Genomic DNA, 21,762 nt, shown 5'->3' with positions numbered 1-21,762 from the left:
CTTGCACTGTTCTGCAGTAATTGCTAGCTCCCATGAACTGTTAAGTCCTGTATAACGGGTGGATTTTGTGACATGTGGTGCACGGCAGTTGTGTTGAAATGCTCCCATTTCTGCCCTACCATTTCTTCCCACCTCCATGCAGCAGTGTGTCACGTCTCACTTGTGCTGGTGCAGTTGTCTGCAGTGCCATTCTTGCTCTGGGCAAGGAAATGTTAAGCTTAGGAAATCCAATTGTGCTTACAAACACTGGTATGAGCACAACGGGAATGAAAGAAGCTGGGAGGAACTCCTTTAGTTGTTATTACCACAGGAAGCTTAGAACTGTTCAGTCATGGCGTTAGTCTGGAGGCACTGGACTGATGTAAATTCTGTCCTCCGTGTGTTTGATTCATGAACTCTATCTAATTACTGCACAGTTTCTTGTTCTCCCCTTGATATTTTTAGTGTATTTCTTTTTCTTGACAGGAGAGACTTGTATCACTAGTATTTGGACTTTTAAAGCAAAGGAAGCTAAATTTTTATGAAATATACGGAGATGAAATGATTATTACTGCAAAGAATATAATAAAACAGGTAAGCCCAAAGTTTTTGACTTATCTGACAAGGTTGCCTCGACCTCTTAAAAATGTTTGTGTGTTGAAGTGGGTAAGGACTGCTCTGAAGTTTTTTGCTGGCTGATGGTCTCACGTTTAGGGAGCCTGCAGGCACTAAGGGCTTCCTGAAGCACACAGGTCTGTTTGCAGAGAAGACTTTCTGCAGGGAGTAGGCAGCCCAAGAATGGCAGATCACAGCTTTCTCTGTATGATTACCACTGTTCTGAATTCATTGACTTCAGCTTTGTTTTATCTTTTAGCACACAGCTTTCCCAAATGCTACAGTTTGTCATAAGCCCCACAAATAAGGGCCTGCCCCTTCTGTGCACAGCTGTTCTGGGCCTAAAAGCACAATGTGCGTGAATGAGTAAGACCAGGATAAAGCTGTTGTCTGTGCATCAGTCTCCATTGTTTTTTCACTTACCTATATCAAAAGTCACGAGGAGACTTTTTTTCCCTTGAGTTCTGCTTGGTCAGGTAACAGACAAGTAACACTGTTTTCTAGCTTGCTTACAATCATGAAGTGTTTTTCCCAGTCTTCTAGAAATATTTGTCCTTTATGTTGTGATTTCTCAGGCGACACCTCTGCTCAATACCCAAGTTTAATCAATTTCAGCATAGAATCACAGAATGGCCTGGGTTGAAAAGGACCACAATGATCATCCAGCTCCAACCCCCTACTGTGTGCAGGTCACCAACCACCAGACCAGGCTGCCCAGAGCCACATCCAGCCTGGCCTTGAATGCCTCCAGGGATGGGGCATCCACAGCCTCCTTGGGCAGCCTGTTCCAGTGCATCACCACCCTCTGTGTGAAAAACTTCCTCTTAATATCTAACCTGAACCTCCTCTGTCTCAGTTTAAAGCCATTCCCCCTTGTCCCATCACTGTCAGCCCATGTAAATAGTCGTTCCCTCTCTTGTTTATATGCTCCCTTCAAGTACTGGAAGGGATTTCCAATTTCCAGTGTAACTTCCTGTTAAATAAGAAAAGTGGACAGGATCAGAGTCCTGTTGTCACAGAATGATAGGTGTTGGGAGGGGAACCTCTGGAGATCATCTAGTCTGAACTTACAAAGATATTTTTCCGTAATAGAAGAAGCAATTTCCCTCCTTTGTCCCAAATGCATTTGCTGTTAAAGCGCATTGCTGGCCTGTTTTGGTCAGTACTTCAGTAGCTCCTTGTTGCCAGACAGGTGGAAGAGCAGAGGTTTGTAAGCACTGAGCACACTGCTTAGCTCAAGAGCAAAGTGTGTTTGTAAGAAGCTTCTGTACTGAGCACCATTATTCAAAATGCAAGTAAATCCATGTAGCTTGAGATGGCTGCCAGCACTCAGTCACCACTCGGGCTCTGTTCACTTGAAGGCAAGATGAGTCCATGGCTGCTGACTCCTTTCGTCAGGTTATTGACTGATGCCTGGAGGAAAAACCCTGCTGCACTCTAAATGGAGTCAGTCTATACCATGGGCACAACAGAGAGTTGTGCAAAATGAGATGGGTAAACAAATCACTGTAAGACAAAAGATGCATTTGGAGCAAAAATCCATTATTCTGGAGACCTGAAGAAGCTGGCCAGTTCCATATGCACTGGCTGACAGTGGTATCTCAGAGTCCTTTGAGGAAAGGCTGCAGTGTAGCAGTAAGCATGAAGAAATCTAGGAATAGAGATCCCTGATATTTTGCAGCCAGCTGTCTTGGGGGAGGGGGGTTGTTTGTTTGGTTTGGTTTTATTCCTTAGAGAAAAAAAAGTTATCAAATGATACAAATATGCCTTTGCTTTGTTTTTCTTTTTCCTTATTTAATATGAGGATTACTGTGCATGCTATGAAACACAGCAGCAGTTAGAAAGAAGCTAAGATCTTTTTTTGTTGTTGTTTTTCCCCTTTAAATTTGACAGTGTGTGGTTAATACGGTATCGCAGATAGAAGAAATAGATACAGAAGTGGTTGTTAAGTAAGTATACAGCTAGTTATGTTGTTTTTCTTTAATGGTGGGTGGGGGATAGGAGATGGATGCTTTTAGCACACAGAAATTACCCATTCTAATTTTGTATCAATTTCCATATAATCAAGGATTCTCTTTTGTTTCACCTTAAGCCTCTGCTCCTGTCCACCTCTTTGAAAAACTGCATATGTTCCTCTTCTCATTCAGTCTCTAATGTTAGAAATCGTTCCTTTAAATGTAACTTGCTTTTGAAATAAACATTGAAATTCTCTCTGAATCTCCCTGCATGCAGCCTGAACGACTGTGCCTAGGCATACAATTCTTAACTGTGTGAAGGTGTTCCCTGTTTGTGTTAAAATGTGTTGGTAGTTTCAGTACATTGCATGTGAATGAGAACAGAGCTACCTGGGCAGAGATCAGACTGTGCCAGCAGGTAAGAAATGGCCGGCAGGAGGAACCTCACAAAGCCCAGCGGAGGCAAACGCCGTGTCCTGCAGCCAGGAGGGGGGCAGCCCCTCGCAAGATGAGAGGCAGAGGCCAGCTGACCGGGGGCAGCTTTGTATGGCAGGACTTGGGGCTTCTGGTAGGTGAAAGATCAGCTGTGGACATGGAGTGTCCTTGTAGCTGCAGCTTGGGCTGTATTAGCATAGCTAGCAAGTCGAGGAAAATAATCCTTCTCTGTTTTGAGGCTGCATCTTGTTCTCGTGCTCAGCTTCGGACTCCCCAGTGCAAGAAAGGCATTGAGATTTAATGGCTGAAAGAGCTGGGCAATCCTGGGGAGTGGGAAGCTGAGGGGTGAGGTGCCTGCAGCTGCACCATGGGAGAGATAGGGCAAAGGTGGAGACAGAGCCAGGCTCTTTGTGGAGGTGTGCAGAAGGGTGAGGGGCAGCAGGCACAAGAGAAAGCAGAGGTTGGACATGGGATCTTCAGAGGTCCCAGCTCCAGAGAGCCCCACCAGCCTGCAGCTCCATGACCCATTTGGATCAGCAAAGGGCTACCCTGAGATAATAAAGCCAGAGCAGTTGCAAATGCAAAGTGAGCAGCAGAATCTGCATGGTGTTCGTGCTGAGACTGAGAGACTGGGCACAGCATCACTTTTAAGCGTTGAAGATTTATTTGTTCACTATTTTCAGTGTTTACCATTCTGCAGTTGGATCCTAACTCTTTGTTACAGAGTTCAGCTTATGTTCAGTGAATGAATTTTCTGCCCTCTGCTACAAACAGCTGACTTTAATAAAAGTGATCTCATTGCAGTGCAGCAAAATGAACTTAATAACACAGCTGTTGCAATACTTGCAAAGTATTTTTGTTTTTTCTTGTTGTCTCATTTTTGTAAAAATGTTATTAACTCCCCATCTTCCCCTTTATGGTAACACACACTTATTTCTGGGAAAAGAGCATTATGCCCTAGAAAAGCTTAAGTGAGGCTTTTGTTTTTCTAGCATGATCTATCTTTCTATGCCTCCTTCTCCATTCCACTTGCATACACTGTGTTTGGTCAGGACAGTTTTTCAGGCGATGTCTGTTGTCTTGCTAGATAAGTCTGCACAGTTTTCCTTACAATTACAATTCCCATTTAGAGCTTGCTTTTGTTTTTGATATGCCAGTCGTCAGCATGACTAATAAATACTTGCAGTTTACCAAATACTGCTCTTTTTTTTTAGGCTTGCAGACCAGATAAGAATGATGAATTTTCCTCAGTGGTTTGATTTATTGAAGGATATTTTTTCCAAGTTTACTATCTTCCTCAAGAGAATAAAGGTAAGGCTTTAATTTGCCAAGATTTTCATGTAGCTGGTTCAGACACGAGACAGAATGAAGTTACTTTCCATTTGAAGTTTTTAGGTGTTCTTTTTGATTATAGAATTCAAACTTGATTGAAAGAGGGATATGTGAATATCACCATCCAGGCTAAAAATGATTAGTGCTAACAAAGAGAGCACTGGGAAGGAGATAATACCTCTTGTAGCCTGATTACATCCATTTCGGGCTGCTGGGGATTAGGACAGGACTTTTGTATGTGTTAGATTGCTCCAAATGAGGTTTCTTTCACTGTTCTCAGAAACATCTGATATAGGTTACCATCAAAGACGATGGGTCTGCCTTTGAATGCTAATTGCACAGTAGAAAATGAAGCCAGGATTTAGTCAGATTTTTGTGGGTAAGAGAAAATCTTCTCCCAGTGCAGGCGTATGGTACAGGGTTTTGGGTCTTTTTTTGTAATAAAAGTTATATTTGATTCTAGGCAACGTTAAATACTATCCGTAGCGTGGTTCTCTTGGTTCTAGACAAGAACCAAAGAACCAGAGACCTGGAGGACACCTTGCAAAAGAACTCTGTGAAAGACAGTCCCTTGGACACAGAAGTGGCTTACCTGACACACGAAGGCATGTTTATAAGCGACGCCTTCGGCGAGGGGGACCTCCCACTTGTAGCAGCTGACACTACCTCTCAGAGAAACACTTCTCCCAACAGCGAGCCCTGTAGCAGTGATTCAGTCTCTGAACCAGAGTGCACTACAGACTCTTCATCCAGCAAGGAGCCAACGTCGTCTGTTACTCCGGGAGTGGAGATGATGTGAGTACATGCAGTACCTGCCTCAGCTGTCAGGAGCAGGGTGTTGGGAGCTGGGGGTTGTGTGCTACAGAAGTTAGGTTGGAAGAGTGTGCTTTTCTAGGTAAATGAAGTGGCTCTCCACCACCGTCATCCCTACAGACTGCCACAGTAACAACTCAAATTTGTTTGGTTAGCTTTGTTTTCACCTCTCTACATATAGTGTATATATATATATACATATATATATATACACCCTTCTCCTGTCAGCTCTGCTAAGGAGCCTGCTTCTGTAGAGAGCAGGGGAGATGAAAGTCTACCCTACATGAAAGAAGACTAATTGCTTGTCTTGGCCTTAGTTGACTGAGGCATCTCAGTTGCCTGCACACATTTACTGTGGCTACTTTTTCTATTCTCTTTTAAAGATGATTTCATGGCATGCATCTTGATGAATTCTAGAGAAAATCTGCTGCTCGTGGTCAACTTGTACACCTCAAGACTTTGGTAACATAGGCAGTGCTGCCCCGTGGTGTGCTTGACTGCACAGCTGTAATATTCTTGACAAAGTTCTGGGCATTTCTTATTTATGGCTGTCATCAGCTGCCTTTTTGAAAGAATGTGTGGGATTCAGCTGTGAGCCACTTCAAAACCCAGCATGCCTAGATAAAGTTTTATGAAGCAGAGTTGAAATACCACCTCTTCTGTCGTTCAGCAGGGTGAGGCAGCAAGCTGCCTGCTCGCTCCTGCTGGTTGGTACTCAAGCGTCTATCCCTGTGTTCACTTTTGTTGGGGACCTTCCTCCTCCAAATCACAAGGAATTTGAATTAAATCTGTTGCAACTGAAGTGGATTCAGGCTATTGCATGTCCCAACACTCATTTTATGTTGGGAGGAAAACGCAGTGTGGAGATGAGTTCATGGGGTTAGAGTGAGGAGAGAGGAAGGAGGAGGGAGCAGGATCCCAGCCAGTCTGGAGAGGTTAGCTAAAAATAAACCACACAGATGGAGTTCTCAAGCAACAAAAGCATTCCAAAGGCTGATTGTGAAATTTTGTTCAGAAATGGACTTGCTTCACCCCTTCTTTGTTTTCCTTTGTACCTCTGCTCCACGTTTGGAGAAGGGTAATTCATTATACAATCAGGGTACTGCTAGCCCAGTTGATGTGCTGTTGTGTCCCAGGTTTTCTCCCTCATCTCATGCTGTCAGTGCTAGCAGCCAGGCGAGATCAGAAGATTGTTATCTTAGCTGGTTAGGTGAAGGGCAGAGCTGTGCTTATGTGCTTGTTTCACAGGACAAGCCACAAAGTTATTTTTAAAAGGAAAGGCTTAGGAAACTGAAGGGTAAGAAGGTAGCAGAATGATGGCTGATAAACTACAGTCATGAGAGCACAGAGCATTTATGGTAGATCTTACACCTGCTTTGGTACTAAAATACTGTGTTTATCCATCATACGTTTGTGATGCTCAAATGGGAGCTAGGTGATGTTTATGTCAATAAACATCAGTATTTATTGTATTAGCAATGGTTGTGTGGTTTCTTCCTTAAGTAACAGTAATTAGGACATTAAAATATAAGGACAGTTTCATTTCATATTTGCTTGTCACAGGGACTGACGTGGCATTGACAGCAGTTTAGATGGTCCCATCTGTACAGAGTGGCTTTGGTGATTAACTGACTATGTCTGACAGCTGCTGCAAAGCTCTTTCTTCCTTGGAATTGCGAGCAGAAACGCCATTTTCTATGAATTGATGCTCAAGCAAATGGTTCTGTCATTTGTAGGATCAGCGATGACATGAAGTTGACTGAACTGGAACTGGGCAGGCTGGCAAATAACATTCAAGAGTTGTTGTATAATGCTTCTGATATCTGCCATGATCGTTCAGTCAAGTTCCTCATGGCAAGAGCAAAGGTAAGGAGCTTGGATCAGGCTGCTGGTGGAGTCTCATCCTCTGTGAGATGTTACTACAAGTTACTGGCTTAATGAGTAAGACTCCTGAGATCGCTTTCTCAATTGGTATTAAGTAATTGTTTCCACGGTCAGTCACTTGATGTTAATTACTGCCCAGAGCCCAAGCTTTAATGTGTCACATTGTTGTAAAGTAACGTGAGTTTCGGTACTTTTTAATATTCTGACTTGTTGCCTTTGAAGTTCCGTGAAGAGAATGCATCGTCTATGACAAGACAGCTGTTTATACTGCAGTCTCCCTACTCTGTCCCATGTAGGATAAAAGAATGTGCCTTTAAAATACTGCTAGCCCTCAGATGTGCTGACTAGTTGACTCTTGTCTTCTCTGAATTTTTGTGGTGTTATGTCTCCTTACAATGGGTTTCTTTGCATACAGGGTGGCTTCCTAGAGAAGCTGAATTCCAATGAGTTTGTCGCTCTTTCTCGCTTGATGGAAGGCTTTATCTTAGATACTGAGCAGATCTGTGGCAGAAAAAGTATGTCCTTGCGAGGAGCACTTCAAAGTCAAGCCAATAAATTTGTGAATAGGTTCCATGAGGAGAGGAAGACAAAGCTAAGGTATCTCTGTGTAGAAGACCTTCATGTTCTTACATGCATAATTTCAATTCTACACCAGGAAAACACAAATCTTTCATATGAAAACACAAATTTTCATTGCCTGGATCACTCAGAACTTTGTACTTAGGAGGGGCAGGCTGGACAGCCATTTTAAAACACAATTCTTTTCAATTGTTCTAGGCTTTTACAATTTTCAGTACAATTTCTTTAAACTGGATTGTTCAATGGTTAAGTAAATAAGGACAGCTTGGAGCTACAGGAAGAACTCGAAAGTGATGTTGGAGGATGGGGTCTCTATCTCAGGAGTTAGTTGGGAAGGGAAGAACCTCCAAGAAAAAAACAAAGAAAAAAAACAACCCCCACACCACAAAAATCCAACCCATACTGGGAAACAGTCTTCCCAGTAACACATACAAAGTCCTTTTGTTCTCATTCATCAAAAGCATCAAAAGTTCCAGTACTTCCATGGTGTTTCAGTGGCATTGATCTTGTAAGGACTTCTATTTCTAACCAGGATGGTCGGCACTCTGTGATAGTTTGAATGAACGGGCTGTAAGATCTCTAGGCCAAAAGGGTGGTTTTCTGGTTTGCTACTACTAAGCATTGGGCACCTCTTTCTAATAAGGATTGATGATGTAACATTTTGGGCCACTGGCTCTTTTTATGTTACTGTAGGCTTGATTCAGCAGCACTACAGGCAAGGGAGGTGTCCAGTCAAGGTATTTTGTGTTCTCATCCTCCTTTCTTTTGTCTTTGTAACTTAAGCCTACTCTTGGACAACGAGCGCTGGAAGCAAGCTGAAGTTCCTGCCGAGTTTCAGGATCTTGTTGATTCTGTGTCAGATGGCAGAATTTCTCTCCCTGAAAAAAAACCAACAGGTATCTTGCAGTTCTACCATTAGCAGAATCTGAACTTGTGAGCTGCAGATGGTGCTGCTGAATGTTGATGGACGTATTCTGCTCTGTGCTTGTTTCTGTATCACGACTGGGGGGACATCAGAAGGAAGGAAACTGACACTTTTTGGTGTGTTAGCGGTGTCGAAACTTGGTCTGACTTTAAAAGTTTATTTTTCCATTTGAATACCCACTTAAGTGTTAGCACAGGAAGGGAGCTATGTTCCCAGTAGTATTCCCAGTGTAAAGGCTTGCAGTCCATGCATAAATTTACTCTTTCACTGAAGCGCTGCGAGAGAACAAGGAGCATGTGCATGTGTTCAGCTCCCTTTGTGTTATGAAGTGCTTTGCACCTTTCCACTGCTTTCACTGCCAGTTGTTCAAGTGAAAGACAGCCTTCTGGATGGCTGCTTGTGGAAGTGGAAACTTATGTACGTTCAATTATTTACCTTGTCACAGAAACCTTGTTTGACCTCAAACAAGTCACTTTTCTCTCCTCGTGCTTTCTTTCCCCACATGCAGTGTGGGAATGCATAATGTATTCTTACCTCGTGGGGATTCTCATCTGCTATTGCAGCAATAAATGTCTGTGAACAGTTGGAAAGGGGAGAAAGCATACCAAGAGGGGAAGGAAGATGGCAGAGTGAGAATACAGTGATGGCATGGGGCAGAAGCCCTGTCTGCCCCTCAAAAAGAGTGCAGAAGGGTTGGAAGGCACTAGGCAATACACAAATCATGGAACACTACTCCAGTGCTTGGCAGCCATTCCTCCTAAAGAAGTTCTTGCAGCTTTCTTCAAGAAGATAGGAAACTGAGAGCATCAAATTCAGCATGAAATGCTGCATCAGTAAGAACTTCTGCTGTGAAGCCTGAGGGAAAAAGTGGTTTGAAGCTGAAATATTAATATACATAGCAAATCACTGGAGAATCTACAGTAGAAAACCTCGTAGCTTTTTCTGCTTTTTTTTACAAGTGTTTCTAACATGTTGTATTTGAAGTTTCTAAATCTGTAATGACTTTGGAGGATTTCTGATGTAAAATCCCATCTGTATTCCAATAGATATGACCAGTGAGGTTGCTTATTAATTGTGATGAGTGACACAGTTTTTAACATGGATCAGTATTCCAAAGATTGATTCCCTGGTTTCAAACTTGAGCAAGGGAATGCCCGATTTCTAGAAACTAGCATTTTTTTATACTAGTTCTTAGGTCAACTCATCCTTTTCCTTTATTGCTAAAATCTTTAGGTGCTGAAGAAAGGAAGCCAACTGAATTCCTTATTGTTGAAGGACAAAAATATGCAACAGTTGGGTAAGAGGCACTTTTCCCTTACCAGTGGATTAGTTGGCAAGTGTTTTGGGGTAGAACTGTGATGAATACTAATAGCTCTAGCAACCTTATTTAAATAGAAAGCAAACCTTTCCTTACACAGATTAGTTTCCTTGTAGTTCCTGAACAGTTTTAAAGCATCACAAGCTCTTCTGTATTATTAAAACACTGTTTTTTCTCTGAAAGACTGGACTGAAATTTACGGTTTTATTTGATTTTTTTTTTTTGCAATTTTCTCATGAAAACACTTGTTCATGAAAATATAGATTTACTGTTATAGCATGTTGTTTTTATTTCTCACAATATAGGTTGTCTCTGGCAAAATACACAAGTCCTGTACAGATTGATTCCTTATTTTACTCAGAATAAAAAATAGAAGATAAGGCTTTCTCAGAAGCTGCAATCCATATTTCTTTGTAGCCTGATTGCTTTGGTTTGAAAGTACTTTCTTGCAGCTAGCTGGCTATATCAGTGATATTTTAAAATATGTGGCACTCCCATATTTCTTCCATTCAGAAGCATTCTGTGTTTCCAAAGACAGAGAGGCTTAAGTGTTAAATATGCCTGGGAGCGTTTGGTTTTTTCAGAAGGGAGTAAAACCTGGAAGATCTCACTTTCCAGAGTCCTGACATAATTTACCCCAAACTTCAATGGAAAAGTACTGATCTACATAAAGTCTTGGGCCAGCTCTCGTTTCGTGAGTTGCTTTGTGATGATGTGCCATTGTTCAATGAGAAACAGAAGCTGGTGGCTCAGAACTTCAGTGCCAGCCTGCTGGCGAAAGAGAATTTCAGGTCAAGTAGGAAGGAGTGTTTGAACGTGCTTCAAAGGATGAAGTTGCTCACTAGGCTGTGTATTTGATAGTTAATCTCTGCTAATTTGAAGCTTTATTTTTAGCTCTGTGAACAATTCCCATTGGTGCAACATGCTGTTCTGCACACTGTTACGTACAATTTCATTGTATTTAATCAAATGCATTCACCAGAAAAAGCCTAGATGTTCCCTCAGGATTCTCCAGATGTTTATTTGCAGCGATTGATCTCTTTTTGGCTCCTCAGTACCCACTGCATCCTTTTCAGTGGTTATTGTTTTCTATAGGCTATGCTTTCTTTGTGCTTGCTCAAAGTTGGCCAGTTAAACAATATTATAAGAGAGGAGCTTTAGATTTTCCCCAGATGACATCTGCATGGAGACTTCTAGTTCCACAGTAATTATTTCTGGAGATGAAAAAGTTATGCCTAATGAACACCAGAAGCTTTCTTACCTGTGTGTTAAGTACTTTTTCTACACATTTCCCCCTGAAACAGGTATTCTTTATATATTACCTGTACCTCAGATCAGTTATGGGGCGTATTCAACACTATCATTTCCAGCATTAGGTGGCTTTCTGTCAGTACGACTGGCCTGTTTGTTGTTTTTTGACTTCATCTGTGCACAGAGATAACGTATTTGGCTGTTTCCTCTCTTGTAGGACAGTATTGCTGTTAATAAGAATAATCCTGGAGTACTGCCAGTGCGTGGATAACATTCCTTCCATCACCACCGACATGCTCACCCGCCTGTCTGATTTACTGAAGGTATGAGTCCAAATGTGCTGTCTGTGCCAGATAAGAGTATTCAGGGCAGTGAACATGTCTTACTCTAATGTTTCACATGCTTTTACAACTTGGTGAAAAGGATGGAAATGATCTACAAACGATTGCATTTGTTACTGTGCCATGAGGTAGGCCTTTAAGGTAAGGGCACAGACGGTGCAATTTGCTGTGTCCAGAAGGCTGTTGTTCTTCTCGTTCACCAGGGATGGCCTGAAGTCCCATCTTCTAGTGTTTGCAATGGCTGCAAGTATATTTTACATAAAACGGGCTGAAAGAGATGTAAACTGTACCTGGGGAGGTGGGCCTTTAAATAGTATCCTTCTGTTGGTGGTCCTTACCTGAATAACCAGACACAGGGATGCTTCCTGTAGTCATCATTTGTGTTCATCCACAAACCTTCCCTCTTAAACGCCATTCAAGTGGAATCCAGTCAGTCTGGGACTGGGAATGTTCCTCTTTTTACTAAATCTGCTGCTTTGCACAGGACTTGCAGCACCTTTGTGCAGACAGGCAGAACAGCAGCAACTGCCTCAGGCTTCAGCACATTTGCATCTGTGTTACTTCTTTCTTTCTCCTTTCCATTTCTTGTTATTGCTCAAGATAAACGGTTCATGTTCTGTTGCTTGGTACCCAAACATCACGTGCAGTTTAGTTGTTGTAATTCCTGTCTCTGTGGCAATGAGATGACCATCAGAGAGGTGACAAGGAGAGCTAGCAAAAACAAAAGCACATTTCTTTATGCTTTGGACAAAATAAGGGCCACTCAAAGGAGTCCTTGCAGGTCACTACTGTTTATTTGACAACTGTCAAAGCTAGCAGGTTTTGAACGTAGCAAGAGTACTCAGTGATTGCAAGCTGTGAAGTGGTTGCTGGATGATTAAACTTGGCTGTGGCTGTAACCAGAGTGAAATGACACTGTGAGTGAACAGAAACACAGCCATCATCACTGGAGTTAAGCTGGCACAGACGAGAAGGTTTGCAGCCACAGTGCCAGAATGGAGAAATACTTTCCTCTGAACAGTCACAAGGAGGAGGTGTTGCTCTAACCTCAGCTAAATACCTCAGAGGGCTGAGGCTGTGTAGGATGTCTGTCTTTAGCTCAGTGGATATACTTCCAAAGTCCACCAGGAGGCACAAGGAAAGGTCCTGCTTTTCAGGACGAAAAGAGGAAATGAATGTCAAACAGCTTCACATCCTGACCACTACCAGCGAGCAGAGTAGGTGATGCCACTGTCAGATCAGGAACCACGTGTGGCTCTGGTTCTGTTGTTAGCACTAAGTCTGAGTTGCTCTTCTGGCCCCACTCCATTCACTACATCCTCTGTAGTCCTGAGTTCTGTCACTAGCTTCAGGCAATAGACAGAAAAATTCTTCCTATTTTTACACAGGGAAGGTTGAAATTTTGGGTTTTGTTCTCATGTTACTGCGAATAAGGAGCTGTGAAGCAGAGTTGTGATAACTCCCCCCCCCCCAAAAAAAAAAAAAAAAATTAGGAACTCTGTGTGAAGGAAATGCACTGTGTTGCACAGAGAAGCTGCAGGAGGGTGGCCTTGCCACAATTACTTGTGAATCTTTCATCAGGTACAGGAAAAAGGGTCAGCTCTTGGTGGATTTAGCCTCCTGACTTCCAGTCCCATGCCATCAGAGTAGCTGTGTTCAAATGTGAGCCCTGGAATTCCTGCTGTCCCTCTGGAGCAGGGATCAGGGACAGCAGGAATGGTTTTTCCATCTTTACTGCATCATGCAACGTAGTCTAGGGTGACTTGGGTCTTGAGCTGGGCCAAGAAATGGAATTCCTAAGACAGAATATGCTAAGAGGAGCTCTCTTGCTGTCCCAGAGAGCCTGTTGGCCTGTGTCCATTTAATAACATTTCTCTCTTGGAGCTACATTAGGAAGATCAAGTAACAAGTCTTCTAATATACCTGAAGTTGCTCTACCCCCGCTTTTTGACATGACTGAACATTTTCTGTGTGGCATTTCTTAGATTTCCAAGTTCTGTGGTGTAAGTAATGCAAATTCACCCACCTCAGCAGTAGTGATTGATGCTTTCAAGTTTTTCTGTATGGTAAGCAGTGTGAAAGGTGTGGAGCCAGAAACTCATTCTGATGTTTTCCATTCCGGGATTACACTTTTACTTTGTCCTTTCTACTGTAGCTCTTAAGATATATTTTTTTAATGTAACAGTATATTTTTAATAACAGTATTTCTCCTTTTGATGAAGGGAGCACACATCTGCATACACAGCCAGCATATCTTTTCGTTGTCTTTTCTTTTTTATGTCTCATAGTATTTCAACTCTCGAAGCTGCCAGCTGGTGCTTGGAGCCGGTGCATTACAAGTTGTTGGATTGAAAACAATCACTACAAAAAATTTAGGTATGTGTTTCTGCATTTAAGGCATCAATTGTTGTACTCCTGCCTATTCTAAGAAGTGTTCAGTGGATTTTTTTGTTGATGTTAAGGATGAGCTACGTTTGTGTTGTGGTACTTGGTGTGGAACGCAGGGTGATAAAACCTTGCTTATTTGAGGGTAAAACATGTACAAAAGCTAACTGCCTGTGCAAGAGGTGCATGAAAATCCATCCAGCCTACCAGAATGCTTTGACTATAAAGCTCCACTGTGTTAGGTGAGAGAAACCAACAGGTTTGCCATGAAAATGTTCTGACTGTGGGAAACTATGGGAAGTTACTCTTCCATTGGTGACTTTGGCATGTGTGTGTGTGTGCTGTGCAGAGCTTGGGTCTGCAGATGGGCAGTGTAGGCAGAGGGCTCAGCCAGACACCAGCCTCCCCCTGTGTTTTGCTGAGCTGTGCCATCCTGTCTGCCCTGTAGTGCTGCTTTGGAACAGTGTGTCCACATACAGCTCCTGTGGCTCCTGTGGCTTGTAACCACACGTAGGTAAAACACAACATGATTTCTGTGGGTGGCTGTGAACCAAATAGTAAGTCTTTATGTGGTTGAGTGTCTCCATGCAGCCAGGTAATTTAGGGCTTTGTGTGCTGGATCCAAACTCAGATTTGAGCTTTAGATTGTGCAGTTATTCAGCTGAATTGACAGCCCAAAGTTAGCAGCCTGGGCTGCTCCAGCTGCTGCAGAAGCAAGGGAGAGCTAAATGCACAGCTTCGTGCTGCAGGAAAGCCTGGTTGTACTCAAGGAACCCCTCCTCCAAGTTTTAAACTGTTTCCTGAAATGAAGAGCCTTTGGCAATGGGTTGAGGCAAGAGCCTGTTCCTGTATTTTGGGGTGCAATGATTACCAGCTAAGAGGTCAGCTTGAGGAGGGTGGATCCAGAGGCTCCCCTGGGGGGTCACTGGCCATAGTTGTTGCAGCAGGCACAATGAGCAGAGAGAAGTTGGGTCCAGCTTTTGGCTCCTGGCTTGGCCAGCACAGTGGCCACACTGGCACCGCCATGTCCTGCTGCTGGCTCTGACCCTGTGTGCTCAGGAGTAGCTCGGTGCTGGGAACCCTGAGGGCACTCAGGCAGGAGCTGGTTGCAGGCAGCTCAGTGCTGGTAGGGCAGTGTTTGTGTACATCATATGGGGGTGAAACATCGGTGCCTTGGGAATGTGGCTGCTGAGGTTAGGTGGCTGCTGAGTCGGGTCTTCTGAGATCTCTCTGGTGTGTGTGTGTGCTCAGGGCTCCAAATACCAAGTAGGCACTGAAGGCCTCTTGTAAAACTGGTCCCTTATTCTGTATGTTACCACAGCTGGGTGTGAATAGGCAGGTGCTTGTGTGGCCTCTTCACTGGGTGGGCTCCTCCAATGGAAATAAATGCTTCCCCTCTTCCTTGTATTGTTTTAAAGCACACTAAATTGTGTTTAGATCTATCTTATTCATGTTAAAGGAGATGCAGTCTATACAGAACGACTCTTCTTGTGTACTAATTGCTTTTCCTCTCTCAATTCTGGATTTACAGCCCTTTCTTCACGTTGCCTACAGCTAATCGTACACTACATTCCTATTATCAGGGCTCATTTTGAAGCTCGGCTGCAGCCAAAGCAGTTTAGCATGCTCAGGCACTTTGACCACATTACAAAGGTAACTCTTTTGACATTTCCCAATTAAGCAGGAAGTTCTGCTTCTTAGTTGTGCTCTGAAAAATATGAATGTCATTAGATAATAAATAAAACCTACTTTCTCTCATTACAGGATTATCACGACCACATAGCTGAAATCTCAGCAAAGCTCGTTGCCATCATGGATAGCTTATTTGACAAACTGTTATCCAAGGTAATGACTTACAGAAATAATTAGACACTCTAAATTGCTGTTGGAGGTCTCACTGTAGCGCCTGGTTGTTGCAAATGAATCTTAAACTTTCTTCATCAGTTGCTGTTAGAATTCTTCTATATGCACAAAGCTGTGTTGCATCGTGCATTTCTGTCTCAACACTTGTCACATGGGTGTCGTTCAGCTTCCTCCTCCCTTCCCCCATGTGGTTCCTTTACTTCTGTACCAGATGTGATCAGGCTGGTGCAGATGCTCTGCCTCTGCCATGCAGGAACTGAAGTGCCCTGCTTCTCTGGGCAGTACTACCCACCAATGGCTCGTCTGCGGCCAGGCTGCTGCCCCCTGCCTCTCCCCAAAAAAGCTGGTTCCCCTTCCCTGCTCTTCCTGATGGTACCTCATTTCCTGCAGCTGAGGAAACAGAAAAATCTACCAAGGGGGGAGAGTATTTTTGCGAAGAAGGATTGAACCATTGCTAGGGCTGCAAGCCTGGGCACTGCAAGTCTGCACTTAGAGGGTCCTGCTGTGCGGCAGAGCTGATCGCTGTGCCATTAAACGCTCTTAGTGTTTCACGAGTGTCTGTCAGCTGAACTGATCTGTCCTGGGCAGGATCCAGTTCCTGGCTCACCTAGAAGCAGAGAACACTGCGCTCCTTGGGGCTGTGGAAGAGAATGCCCTTAGGTGGGGTCTGCTGGGCCTGCTAATTTGGTGGAGAAACTATGGAGAAACTCTTAAAGCTTAGTGGTTTCCTATGGGTCTTATGTTCCTGTTGTGCTTATGCGTGTAAAAAGATCTTTATGCCCTTTTCTAAGTATGCAAACAGTGCTCTGTTCCCTGTACAAAATAGCAGTTCTATGTAGAAACGTGGCTTTTTGATCAGTTTTTGTCATCTTCCTCTTGAAAGTGAAAGATAAATGCAAGAACTTTGGTTACCATTACTAACCAAGTTAGCCCACAGCACGTCAGTGACACTATTTTTGTTTTTGATGGTAATTATTAAGTATCCATCTCCTGCTGTCCTTCCATCTTTCCAGCCTGTTCACATCTTGTGAGCTGGCAGGATATAAGAACTGTGAATATTCCTGTATTTTAAAGGTCTGAAAGGCTTGGGTGAGAGTGCCTGGCTCGTGTGAATGCTACCCACAGAGGACACAAGAGGAGACCATGTGTTGGTTTGCCTCCCTTCCTAACATTTCCCATAATTCGGTTCATCTTGTTCCTGCAGTGATGAAATCTTGGCACTGAGGGCAGTGATGAACATAAAAACTTGGGAAATTTGCAAACAGGCAAACCGTGCATCCATGCCAGTATCTTCTTTGGGTGACTTACGGATAAAATCGTCATCTGCTTTCAAGTGTGCAAATCTAAAAGGGTGAGCAAGTGAGTTTCATGGCAGTGCCATGTCCAGAGTGGTTTAAAACCAGATTGCACAGTCTAGGAGACACGCTGCTTTGAACAAGAGGAACAGTTTAGCCCAGTCGTTGGTGCTGGCCTGGTCCTTGTTACTTTTGTTTCTCTGAGCCCCAGGGGGCAGGAGCCCTGCTCGCACCATCCCACTGCAGTGAGGCCGTGTGCTCTGCGCGGATCCTGGCATCTCTGTTGGCTTTGGCACGGAGTTAAAACAAGAAAGGGTGGTGTAACACTTCTAAAAATCCCTCTTTTCAAACTGATTAAAAGGGTGCGTGTTCGTGGAAAAAGCCCAGGTGGAGTTCTTAGCTTCTCTTCCAACTTGCTGCTGTGTGACTGTCAGCAAAGAAGAGCGGTACGTTTGTGTGATCCCCGCTGCTGTTACCTGCTGTTGACCTTAGCTGGAGATGAAAACGGGCAGCTACTCGCAGCGCTGGGCTCATGTTTCCTCCTGCTGCTGTTACCCTGTCACAATGAGCAGTTTGTCTGTAGTCCCATAGGGGCCATTGCTGCAGCTTGCCAGTTCCCTTCGGCTTTGTACTGTACTGGTGAATTGTAAGTCACGGGTTGCCCAATTCTAATGTCTTGAGGCACCCGCGTGCTGTGTGGAGAGCAGGGCTCCTGGGGTACTAAGCACTGTTTCTGCTGCCTCTCCTGTTAGTCATTGGTTTGGCTTCTCCTTAAAGGCTTTCTCAGAACTCCCCATTTCGTTTCCTCCCTTTCATCTCCCACTCACGCAAGCTTTGTTCTGTTTCACAATTCAGACTAGCGTACAAGCGAGCATCTCCTCCTGTTTCTTAGTCCCAATGAGTCAGCTCTTGCTCTGAATGGTGCAAGGCTCTGTGGAGATAGCAAAGGTGACCGTGGGTGTTTAACCCAGGCCTGTGCCACCACAGCCTCTCCATCAGCACCTGAAGTGCTGGCTTTGCTGCCGGCATAGTTTTTCCAGGTACTTCAAAAATCACATTCCAATCTTCCGTTTGCAGAGTAGGGATGTAAATAATCTTAGAGGAGTAGATTCCTTTGGTGGAGTGCTCTAAGATTAGAGATGAAGGTGGAAATGTGCAGATTTCATGCTGGTTTGAGTGTGTTTGTAAAATAAAGCAGGAATTGCTAAAAGATGGATTGTGTGATGATCCTTGAGTGACTAGCACCAGATCATGCCAGGAACCCCTTTCCATTTGTGCTAAGTTAAATGAAATTCACGATAGCAGCAGCAGCACCACAGAGCTTCCACTGGCTGTTGGAAATTCTCCTGTATAAACTGCTCTACAGGGACAGAAAGGAATAACCAGTTTTGCTTTTATTTCCAGTATGAAGTGAAAGCTCCTGTTCCTTCAGCATGCTTCAGAAATATCTGCAAGCAAATGGCAAAGATGCATGAAGCTATATATGATCTCCTTCCTGAGGAACAAACTCAGGTGAGTGTTACTTTTGAAATCCATGTGACACCTCTCTTGCAAATGCACGAGCAGTCTGTAACAAGAGAGACTGCTGCTTTATCTGCACGGGGTGGGATTCTGAGTTCTGGCAAAACCTACACACAGCCCTTGTTGGGAATTCTTGTGTCACACACTGCTCATAGAGGGTGGGTTTCGGACGTTTCAAATGTGTTATGCAGCTAGATTGTACCAGATGGCCTTTCTCATGTTTTGCTGCAGTTAGTGCTACTGCAGAGTTGTAAATCTAAGGACAGGAAGGACTGCTAGAGTCGCTGAATGTGCTGAATTGTAGTTTCTCTTTTACACTAAATTAAATGTTCCCTTCAGATTGCTTTTTGCACTTCCTCTTGGAGGGAAAAAAAAAAGAGAGACTCTAAATGGTTACAGTGCAGGAAAAAGATTAATTCTCTTCTTCTAGCAGTTTCTAGATGCTTCAGACAACAGGGAAGAAAAAATAAATAAAACTGTCCTTTAAGTGCAACACGTAAGAAATAAGAAAGAGTGTGTTCTGTCCTGTATGCTATGGTATATTGTAGTGGCCAGCTAGACTAGGAGGAGGAAGGCCTGGCAGATGGGAAAAGCACATGAAATTGCATGAAGGAGACTGAAGGTCAGTGGGAGTCGAGATGTTTGCAGTGCATTCTCTGCAGGCAGTGGGATGGCTCCTCATTCGGTTTGGTTTGTTTCTTCTAGATCTTGTTTTTAAGAATTAATGCAAGCTACAAACTTCATCTGAAAAGGCAGCTGGCCCATCTAAATGTAGTCAATGATGGAGGACCTCAGAATGGGTAAGTATCCACATTTCTTTTTTATGCTGAGTGATTTAAACGGGAAAGCCTTGTCTTACACAAGAATTTATAGGAGAATGCAGCCACACTCCATGTTTTGGTATTCATTTGGAGTTTTCTTACACTAAAGAACATGACTTGTGCTTTTTGTGCCTATGGGAATGCAGTCAGCTTGCTAAGAGGTGGGGGAGCCGGGCATTGAATTCAGCCAGCCTACCCTCATGGAACAAAGCATTGTGTTAGGTTGAAGAAGTCAGAGAAAGAAGTTAGTAAACATTCTGAAATGTTGCTGGAATGAGAAATACTTTTGTTTCTGTCCAACTGACTCTTTCATGTTTTGCATGAGCTTATTCATCTCTATTAGTTTATCTGTAGCTGTGATGTAGTTGCACAACACCAAGTTGCTTAGTAGGAGAGGTGACAAGCTTACTGAATGGCAATGAGGCCACAGCAGCCCAGCTGTGAGATCGGAGCACCAGGGAGTGTTCTTGGCATGTTTTATCTGTCCTGAATCGTGTGCTGTCGTGTCTTCATGCTGCTGCCTTCATTCTTGTGTAATGTCTGCAGCTGAAGAGCCTAAAAGGGCCCCCTTCTGAGAACAGGGTCCTCTGATACCCCAGTGCTGTATTTCCCAGCACAGTCACCCTCCCATCACAGGGGTCCCTCATCTCCAGCTGGAAATGAATGCCCCAGGTCTCTTTCTTTCACAGCAGCTATTTCCTCTAGAATACACTCCAAAGAAGTGGTTAAGGCCATTTGAGAAGGAAAATATCGAACACTGAATTTTACTTGCTGTTGTTCCAGCAACCTTCACTGACGTAGTTTTTAATGTGCTTTTCTGATTCTCATCCTACTTTAAAATGCTTGTTTTTGTAACAACAGTAATAGCTCAGCACTGTTAATCTTGGTTAATTCTTTGCTATGAAATGCAACTTTTATTCCTATGTGGTGCTGCTTTCCAACTAGAATTACTATGCCTGTGTTTCTGTCACCCCCCCGCTGAATTTTTGGAACTTGCTGTTTAATCTGCCTTCCCTAACAGCCAGCTTTTACATCAGGCAGTAATTGCGAGTTGTGCACTTTGGCTCTTGTAAGATAAACCTTCTCCAGAGCACTGAGTTCTGAACTGGTACTTAATGTACTTAATCCAAGCAAAGTATTTAAAGATGTGTCGTCGTAACTGGTTGCCTGATTCATAAATAACCTCTCGTTGTCTTTCTAAATATTGGTGGTAGATTCACTAAGCTCAGGTGCTAACCTTGGTGCACGTTTCAATGCAGACTGGTTACGTCAGATGTAGCTTTCTACACTGGAAACCTTCAAGCTCTGAAAGGCCTTAACAACTTAGACCTAAACATGGCTGAAATTTGGGAGCAGAAGAGGTGATAATCCACTGGGAGCAGTCACTTGGCTCTGACAACAGACCGACTTTCTTCTAAGAAGCGTGACGACTGTGAGGTGAATACTGAAGAACAGAGTCCAAGAAAGGACACTATTGATAGCTGGGGAAACTAGGCTCAGAGGGAGCTGCAGGGAGTGATCTTTCGGTGTCCTTCAGCAAGAAACAAGTGATCAGCTGTCTGTGCAATGTTTTTCGTTCTCTCTGGAAACAGACTCAGGTTTCTTTGGACCAAATCCAAAAGAACACATAGCTGTAACACAGCTGTAGTTGTCTAGAATGCTCTGTATATCTTTATATTAAAAAGATGCTTTGCATTTCTTCTAGTGCAATGGAATTCACACGGTGTCCCACCTTATTTAATGATGGTACAACATAAAAAGAAAAAAAATCTTGCAGTTGGAACTCTGTAGAAAATGTTTTTCTCTATAAAACTATACTGTTCCAAAATTTATTTTTTTACAGAACTTTATATGAATAAATGTCTTTTGCTTGCATATAGGATTCAGAGTTGTTAGGGAGCAGTCCTGTTTCAGGGTATTTCTCACAGCTGAGCTCTGCGCTGCCGGCTGAAGAGGAGACTTTCTAAAAATGCGCCTGTTCACTGAAGCCATCACTGCAGGATGGATTTGTGCATTGATTGGAACCTGAAGGAGGTAGAAAGGCTGATGTGTGGATGGCTTCCTGCGGCTACCCCACCGCTGACTGGGCACTGCCACTTACACTAGGGTAAGTACAGTCAGTTTTTCCACTATCTAGCCCCCCTTTTAAAGATAAAACAGCCCTATAGAGACAGAGGAGGACACAGAAAATGGGGCAGGAAGCATTTTAATGTTTTTAGGCTGCTCATAAAAGGTTGTACCCTTAAGGAAGGTGCAACTGAAATTAAGAGGTTTTTTTTATACTACCTTTTAAGACTGGATGCTGCCAGTACTAAGTAAAAGTGCCTGTGTATTTCACCTCACACCTCTTTACCTGAACGGTCTGAGTGCCTAACCCTGTGATGATGATGTATGATGGAACTGTCTTACAGTGTGTGTGTGCCTATGGTTTCTTCAGACAGGCATGCTTA

The 21,762-nt window shown here is 43.5% G+C and overlaps 1 protein-coding gene across 2 annotated transcripts in view; it reads left to right on the top strand.

Annotated features, from left to right (window-relative positions):
- Positions 1-21,704, top strand: part of VPS54 (VPS54 subunit of GARP complex) — a 44,470-nt gene extending 22,766 nt beyond the window's left edge. For both annotated transcript variants that reach the window (XM_048935276.1, XM_048935275.1), the window contains exons 10-24: positions 466-573; positions 2,488-2,543; positions 4,199-4,295; positions 4,780-5,111; positions 6,866-6,995; positions 7,429-7,610; positions 8,376-8,488; positions 9,751-9,814; positions 11,304-11,409; positions 13,716-13,803; positions 15,344-15,465; positions 15,577-15,657; positions 18,375-18,482; positions 19,197-19,291; positions 20,572-21,704. In XM_048935276.1, coding sequence (XP_048791233.1) covers positions 466-573; positions 2,488-2,543; positions 4,199-4,295; positions 4,780-5,111; positions 6,866-6,995; positions 7,429-7,610; positions 8,376-8,488; positions 9,751-9,814; positions 11,304-11,409; positions 13,716-13,803; positions 15,344-15,465; positions 15,577-15,657; positions 18,375-18,482; positions 19,197-19,291; positions 20,572-20,677 — 1,788 coding nt within the window. In that variant the 3' untranslated portion in view covers positions 20,678-21,704. The remainder of the gene's footprint in view (positions 1-465; positions 574-2,487; positions 2,544-4,198; positions 4,296-4,779; positions 5,112-6,865; positions 6,996-7,428; positions 7,611-8,375; positions 8,489-9,750; positions 9,815-11,303; positions 11,410-13,715; positions 13,804-15,343; positions 15,466-15,576; positions 15,658-18,374; positions 18,483-19,196; positions 19,292-20,571) is intronic.
- Positions 21,705-21,762: the final 58 nt, after the last annotated feature.

Source organism: Lagopus muta, chromosome 2 (genome assembly GCF_023343835.1).
Source record: "Lagopus muta isolate bLagMut1 chromosome 2, bLagMut1 primary, whole genome shotgun sequence".
Lineage (NCBI taxonomy): Eukaryota > Metazoa > Chordata > Aves > Galliformes > Phasianidae > Lagopus > Lagopus muta.
Note: the sequence above shows the minus strand (reverse complement) of the source record. Positions and strands in the feature narration are given on the sequence as shown.